Source organism: Triticum aestivum, chromosome 6D (assembly GCF_018294505.1).
Source record: "Triticum aestivum cultivar Chinese Spring chromosome 6D, IWGSC CS RefSeq v2.1, whole genome shotgun sequence".
Taxonomy (NCBI): Eukaryota; Viridiplantae; Streptophyta; class Magnoliopsida; order Poales; family Poaceae; genus Triticum; species Triticum aestivum.
Genome location: NC_057811.1, coordinates 2,150,906 through 2,158,471, shown reverse-complemented (window position 1 = coordinate 2,158,471; position 7,566 = coordinate 2,150,906). Strand labels below are relative to the sequence as shown.

At 46.7% G+C, this 7,566-nt stretch overlaps 2 protein-coding genes across 2 annotated transcripts; both read right to left on the bottom strand.

Moving 5' to 3' along the window:
* Positions 1-2,703: 2,703 nt before the first annotated feature.
* LOC123140657 (protein disulfide isomerase-like 1-4) lies at positions 2,704-4,759 on the bottom strand. The gene is made up of 4 exons (XM_044559942.1): positions 4,150-4,759; positions 3,308-3,437; positions 3,045-3,228; positions 2,704-2,927 (listed from the first exon to the last, which is right to left on the bottom strand). The coding sequence occupies exons 1-4, from the start codon at positions 4,746-4,748 to the stop codon at positions 2,824-2,826; spliced, it is 1,017 nt and encodes a 338-aa protein (XP_044415877.1). The 5' UTR covers positions 4,749-4,759; the 3' UTR covers positions 2,704-2,823.
* Positions 4,760-6,205: 1,446 nt separating this feature from the next.
* LOC123142900 (protein TsetseEP) lies at positions 6,206-7,299 on the bottom strand. The gene has a single exon (XM_044561604.1). It carries the CDS (start codon positions 7,292-7,294, stop codon positions 6,479-6,481), a length of 816 nt encoding a protein of 271 aa, XP_044417539.1. The 5' UTR covers positions 7,295-7,299; the 3' UTR covers positions 6,206-6,478.
* Positions 7,300-7,566: the final 267 nt, after the last annotated feature.

Sequence of the window (7,566 nt, the reverse complement as noted above, 5' to 3'; positions counted from 1 at the left end):
CAGACACACCAAGCAGCAGCAGGAGGAGGGGGTCTCTCGAACGTCGCCGCTGCCACTCATTGCTACTGTCACTAATTGATGATGGATCGTCGTTGGTAGTTTAGCTCCTTAGGTAGTCCTCCCTCTCTTGCAAGCGTCTACTTCTGCTTGTAGAAATCGTAGCTCTAGTCCCATGTAGTTCCTCTGCTCGGACTGCCCTTTGTTGCTTTAGTTCTATGTTAATTCAGTCTTTGTCGAATGTATGTACTATCTACTGTCGTGGCTGTTTAAAGAATCCTTTTGTGTTGAAAGAAATAAAATGGTTTGGATACATGCGTACATGCTTGTTTATTCCGTCTTTCTTTCACTGTTGTTGGAATAACCATCTGCCTTGTGAGGTCAAGATTCTAAATGTTTGTTGTGGAGGCCCAAAATAGATTGGACAGTAAAAGGGCCGAGGCCCCAAAAAATAATATTATTTAATATAGAAGGCCACGTCCTAGAAAAATAAAAAGGCATGGGCCAGATATATAAAAAGGCTGAATTCTTGGGACAGGCCCATGCAGCTAACAAAAATTAACAAAAGAATAATATATTAAATGGCCTGAATTAGTCGGCTTGGCCCATATAGACACCGAATTGGACCGGGCTGATTCTTATCAACGACCAATTCAATTGGCCGCAATTTTGCCATGCCAGCTTGCCACATTGGATCCGACGTGGCTTGGGCAGGCTGCCAATGACCAAAGCAATTGGTCGTAAAACCAACGACCTTTTATTTTGGTCGTAACCTTCTACTACCATATCAAAAAGAAGGTCGTTAAGTTTCATTAAAGACGGTCAACTTTTGACCAACTGTTTTTGGTCACAAAAAGGCCAAAATGAAAAACAATGACCATTCAGTGGCCAATATTGATGGTCGCAAGTTAGCATATTTCTTGTAGTGCGAATAGACCAATTTTTTTGCTATTGGGCTACTCCATCGCCACAGAAAGGGGTTCGCACATCTTATTGGGCCGGTCCACTCGGGTCACCTGTGTGTAGACTAAACTAAAGCGTCAAATAGGAGGTCTTGCTTCTAAGTCCATCAAGAATATTAACATTGTCTTAAAAAAATTAAGAATATTTTCATTGACCCCACAAAAATAATAATATTAACATTGCTTTATTAAGAAAAGGGAATACTAACATTGCTAAAAGAAAATCAAAAATATTAACGATGGTAGTAGGACCGACACCTTGATCTTATGTAAAAAATGAGCATTCTTTGAAGGCTGCTCCATTGTGTGTGTTTTTGGGTAGGCGGCTCCCTTACCCGTAGCTCGGTCACTGCTTATGAGACACAGTTCTATAAGAGAACATCGACAACATTTGCATGCAGTGACTTTCTATCTTCTGTCTTTTTTATACTATACACAAAAAAGTCCAGATATATACTATGTCATCATGAGCAGATTGCACTTAAAAAATAGAATAGTCAAAAAGGCTGTTTTCTCTCTCGTGGAAAGGTTGATTCCAGTATGCGAGCATTCTCTTAGTGCTCATTCCTTCATGCAGATGAGAAGCCGATCTTCTCTTGGCGCCTTGTCGACTGATATTATAAATGTACAATGACGACGTGAAGGTTGAATTTCACATCTCTCATGCATTGTGATTGCCTTAGTGCTCTCCCAAGATATACAGCTTCGTTCCTGTCTTTCAAAGCTTTTTTGGACCCCTTTTTTAGGTTGCACGACTCAGTCATTGTCATATTGTGTAGACGGGTTCATCCAACATGAAAGAAAAGGAAAAATAAATCATCTACTAAGCATCAAGCATTGAATAAGCTTGAAGTGCAGGTGAGCGTGCGACATCATTCAAGCATTCTACAGAGCTACACATTGACCCGGCGGAATTGCTCCCAATCTCTTGAAGAAATATCTTATCAATTATGAAGACGAATGTTCAAATATAGAAGTGTTCATGTTTTTGGCACTGAACAGACAATCCATGGTCTTAAAATCATAATATCCCCCATTTTTACTGATGAAAACCGTGCTTGTATCCCTCGTCATCAACTTGTTACGTTGTAACTGTCTTCTGATTAGATAACAATAACAATAATGATTGACTTTGTTACTGCTATTCAGTTACATGTACACACACATTGCATTACCGGTATTTTACGCCAGAAGAGAATTGTATGCGATTTATTTGCACCCAATGGGCACTTGCCGCCGCTTGGCCGAGGGCCGCTAGGAGAAACTACTCAAATGAGGTTGCTTGCACGGTGTTAACCGCCCTATTGATTCTGCCACAGAGCCGTGCCATTGAGTCAGAGTATTTGTGCATGATCTAGGGCTCAATTTCAAAGTACAGCGACATATACCACACTTAGGAGCTAGCTGTACTTCCTCTATGGATCCCTACGTATCGAGGGCAAGCAATCAGCAGCAATTTTATTTGTGGTTTTCAAAGAAACTTCTAACTAAAGATTAATCTATTCCTAACTAAATTTATTTGTTGTATGTTCAGTCTACCAGGGCAATATTTTACAACCTAATCACTTTCTTTACTTTGCATTAGATTCTATAAAAATCTAGATAACTATTAACGAGGTTCATTTACAATGCGTCCCCAGTGTGCAATTCCTTGAACCTCCCCTGCGTGCAGCTCAATGGAGTACCCTACCCTACTCTACCAACTTCATTGCTCTGCTGCTTTGGGTTCGTTGCATTGCATCCATATAAACAAGCATTTCCATTTCGTTCAACTCAATTCATCAATTCCATCGATACATATAAATATAAAAAATGCCCCATGGCATACAACAGGATCGAACTTGCTTCCTTCTTGATCGGATTATCAAATATCGGAGAGGCGGCTTCCTGTGTGATGGTGGTATGTGATCAATGGGATTTTGTTGTCCGAAACAAACTTGGCAATCAGAGACGCTCTGAACTCGCCATCTGCAAGACACACATAGCATTATTATAATTATCCAATTTTAAGTCATACCAACTCAGTACATAGAATTGGAAAGCAAAGGGGCTGGCGCTGAAGCTAAAGCAAGTTAGAGAAGATACCATATAGGGTCAACTTCTCCTCCTGTTTGTTGAGCAGGACTAGTGATGGGCGCTTTGCTTCCGGGTCAATGTGGAAAAGCTTGGCTACATCAGGACTGGTAGTCTGGTAGAAGTTGACAGCCCGGTACAAGCTGTTCATATCTTCCAGCCTTGAGGCAGCGGCAAGCTCATCACCGTGAGCACCCTATAGCATTTGTTGATATATAGTCATCAATCTTGGGAAAACATGGTTGTTGCTAGACTTTGCTGGGATTGTAACGTACCGAGCGGGAGTCGAGGAAGGCGAGCACAGCCACGCCGTGGCCGGTGATGATCTTCTCGGCTTCGTAGATGGTGCTGACGTTCTGCACCTCAGGGACCGACCTCTGGGATACCCAAACGACCATGGCGTCCCTGAGGCAATGAAAAGATCACAACAATGAAGCTACAACAGCAGACAGCGAGGGGAATGAAGAAGTATTTTCTCTCCTACTCACTTAGAGCATCACTACCCGATCCCCTAAAATCCTATAGAGAAGTAAAATTTTAGTTTTACTCTTCTAAACTGCACCCAGCCGAAGTCCTAAATCGGTTAGAGGAGTAAAAAATTTATTCCGCCGAAATTTTGGCCCGCGGCGCCTAAATATACTTATCCCCGGCCCGGCCGAGTAAAATCCTCCCATCCCACCCGTTTCTTCCCCCGCCTGGCGTGATACTTCCCGCTGCTGGACCCCACACGCCACCATCACCGCCCATGACCATTGCCACGGCCAGAATGGGTTCTCAAGACCCTTCCACGACCCCATCGGTGCATCACCGCCGCCCGCACCAAAGAAAAGATTAGGCATAGAAAATCCTGTCCGGTCCACCACACCGGCTGCCATTGCTGGTTGCAAGGTCACAGGGGTGGCCACTGCCTGTCCGGCGTCGGTCGGCTGCCCTTCCTCTACTCCTGGGTCCTGGCAGTGCCAAACGTGCTAGGAAGCTGACGGCGGCAGCGACGGCCCTTGCCGAAGCAGCGGTGATGAAGAAGAAGAAAAAAAAACCTCCGGCCCCTTGCGTCCTCTATTTTACTCCACTAACTTTACTCCTCTATTTTTTAAGGATCGGCTAGAGATGCTCTTACTTGGTCCTCTCGCCGTAGTAGGGGTAGTGCCTGGGCACGCCGTCCACGAAGAAGAGGACGGTGGGGTATCCCTCGACGCCGTGCGCGCGCGCGAGCTGACGTTCCTGGGTGGCGTCGACCTTGGCGAGTGCGACATCGAGCCCCTTGTCCGCCAGGTGCGACGCGGCCGCGGCATACTTGGGGGCGAGTTTGCATGACCAGTAGCACCAGGGTGCGTAGAAGTCAACCACGACGTGGCGGCGGGCGGCGAGGAATGAGGAGAAGTTGGCGGCGGTGAGGACGACCACGTGGGCCTCGTTGTCGTTGACCACCTTGGGCAGGATGAGGTCCGGGTGGGAGACAGAGGCGGCGGAGGGGTGGGGGAGGAGGATGAAGAAGGGGGTGGCGAGGAGGAGCAGGAGGATGAGAGATCGGGGCGTGGGCATCGGCATCACCGCCATGGCCGGCCGGCGAGGAGTGGGATAGAGTGCGTACGTGTTGGGAAGTGGAGTAGATGCAATAGAGAGATCAGCGGAGACTTTGAATCGAGTTCTACGGACATCGGCATCACCGCCGGCCGGCCGGCCGGCCTCGGCTGCACGCTCAAGTGATTGAGACATGCAGAACTCGATTGTAGTGAGCGCTCGGTGCGGACGCGTACGTGAGGCCAAATGACTCCATGTGCTACTGGGCCCAAGCAATGCCAAGCGATGAATGAAAACTATGGTATCCTCCTCTCAATGACTCAACCAACTTTGCAACTTTTTTTCCACGCCTACGCATAACTTTGATCTAATATGACTGTTTTAGTTGTCGGCGTGTTTATGTGTGAGTCGATGTTGGCTGTGTGCCTCCTAACTATGCAGAGTCCGGGTGTGTGCTTGTGTTTTATATCCTCTTGATGCATCATCATGAGTCAATAAAATGCCACCCTTTGTCAAAACAAATGACTCAATCAACAAAAAGTAATCTAGGTTATCCTAATTGCTCAAGGTAAAAAGCTAAGGCTATCCTCGAAAGGAAAAAAAAGAAAGTTATCATCCTCGAAAGAAAAAGAAAACTATGTTATATATATCCTCCTCTCAATCAACAAAAATCACCTCCGATCAAGCAAGCTGACTTTGACTGCGACATGGGTGACATGTCAAGTTCCCTCCGAACGATACACGAGAACCGTCTCGGCCACTGCCAAACAATCGGCCACAAACGTCGACAACTTGGCAGCTCGGATTTTGCTGATGAACTTCACTCGAGAAAATTGCAAGACTCCCACCGACCTAGCTAGTCCAGCACAACCTCTGGAGAGCACCGTCCACTGAAACCAGTTTCATGGAGTCATCGTTGTCGCAGCCCCCCTCCCCTCCGTACGCGGCTCCACCTTCTTTGTTGAAACAAGCATAGGCGTACCCATTGGCGCACCCAACTGTCAACTTCAGAAGGGCCAGGCACGACCCAGCTCCGCTCGCCACCATCGTCGTCGCCACCGAGTCCCAACACCAACCACTCGCATCATCGGCTGGGCACCATCCAACCGTGATGATATGCACATCCAACCCAGGAAAAGTGCGGAGGGGAATAAATCTTCAAAGACACCCCGAGGGTGGGCAAGATCGAAGAGCTGCACGACCATCCTCCAAGAAGGAATAACGACACTAGCAACCGCCACATCATCGTTGATGGCATAATCCAGGCAAGCCTTTGCCCCGTAGCAACAAGCGTGCACACCCCCACTAGACCAAATACCGCCTTACCTATAGAGAAAACAGTTCTTTTTTGGGCGAGATAAGCCCAAAGTAATCTGTGCCAATATTCTTTGTAAATTCAAAAATCTAAGTGTAATATACGTAGCTAATCAACATTTGACCCAAACTAGAATCCTAGCCACTTTATACCTCAAACTTTCATTTTATGAAATGTTTCCCTTCATGTTACAAATTTGCGCCATGATTTGTTCACTCTTAAGTTTAAACTTGCGCTAGGATTTACCCTTCAAATAAGTTTCCACCTTTCTTACTAGCACAAACTTGAAGCTCGTGGTAAATCCTTTCCACACAATTCATGTAAAAAATGATAAAACTAAAGGTACAAAGTAGAAATTTTAATATATATCATTACACAATCATAGTACAACCAGCACACACATACTTATCCTCCATAGAAGCTAGAAAAGTAAGTCAGGACAACCACAAGATTTACATGGGCATCATACCCTAATCTTGATTGATCTTGACATTATATAGCATGGAATGACTTGATGGTGGTGGGTACAACACGCCACTTATTTAATCCAGCTGGTAATATAAGTCATGAGAGTGTACTATATCTGGCGCGGTTGTAGTACACGAACATCTCATCCTAGCGGCTCCTCTAGGATGATGTTTGCTTCCACATTTTCCTTTTCTGCTTGTGTCGCAAGTGGTGGTTTTGGTTGTGCATTCGGGTCCGGCTGTGGGCCTGGCAGTGGTTGTGGGTTTGGGTCTGGTAATGGTTGTGGGTTTGGATCAGGCTGCGGTCCTGGTAATGGCTGAGGGTTTGGGTTTGGCTGTGGGTCCGGCAATGGTTTCGGGTTTGGATCAGGCTGCGGTCTTGGTAATGGTTGAGGGTTTGGGTTTGGCTGTGGGTTCGGCAATGGTTTCGGGTTTGGGTCTGGTAATGGTTGTGGGTTTGGATCAGGCTGCGGTCCTGGTAATGGCTGCCGGTTTGGGTTTGGCTGTGGACCCGTCAACAGTTGCGGGTTTTGGCCTGGCAATGGTTGTGGATTTGGGTCAGGATGCGGTTCTGGTAATGGTTGAGCGTTCGGATCAGGTTGTGGCTCTGGCAGTGGTTGTGGATATGGGTCAGGATGCGGTCCTGGTAATGGTTGAGCGTTTGGATCAGGTTGTGGCTCTGGCAGTGGTTGTGGGTTGGGTTTAGGCTCGGGTAGTGGTTGCGGGTTTGGGTCTGGTCGTGGTCCCGGCAGTGGTTGTGGGTCTGGTAATGGTTGAGGGTTTGGATCTGGTTGTTTTCCTGGCAGTGGTTCTGGATTTGGGTTCGTGTGTGGGTCGTACCGAGGGTCTCTAGTGATCAGGTTGCGCCTCCCTGCAGCAAGACCAAACGCTGGAAGAAGCATAAGCAGCAGCGGTGCTACAAGAAGAGAGGACGCGGAGGGGCGCTTCCTCATCGTCATGGCTAAGCTTGTGTTGCTACGTACTTGCTCCTCGATCTTCCTATTTATAAGCGAATTCAGCCAATCAAGGCTGGACAAGCATGTACGTTGTTTACTCCAACTCTGATTGGGCTTGTTAGCTTTTACCTTTTTCAAGACGCGGAACTGCACGCCTCCGCTTAGTGCTCCAACCAGCAGCCAACCACAATAAAAAGTCCTATAGAAATGTTTGAGTAATACTCAGGAAAACAAGTTTGAGTAGTTTTCGTCCGGATAGATGTGGCAGTTTTCAG

Excerpts from the sequence above, each read along its gene's own strand:
- LOC123140657 (XM_044559942.1), bottom strand. The coding sequence starts at position 4,748 with ATGTCTCAATCACTTGAGCGTGCAGCCGAGGCCGGCCGGCCGGCCGGC. Across the intron at positions 3,438-4,149 it reads TACTACGGCGAGAGGACCAA|GGACGCCATGGTCGTTTGGG; the intron begins GTAAGAGCATCT and ends TCATTGCCTCAG. Across the intron at positions 3,229-3,307 it reads CCTTCCTCGACTCCCGCTCG|GGTGCTCACGGTGATGAGCT; the intron begins GTACGTTACAAT and ends CAAATGCTATAG.
- LOC123142900 (XM_044561604.1), bottom strand. The coding sequence starts at position 7,294 with ATGACGATGAGGAAGCGCCCCTCCGCGTCCTCTCTTCTTGTAGCACCG.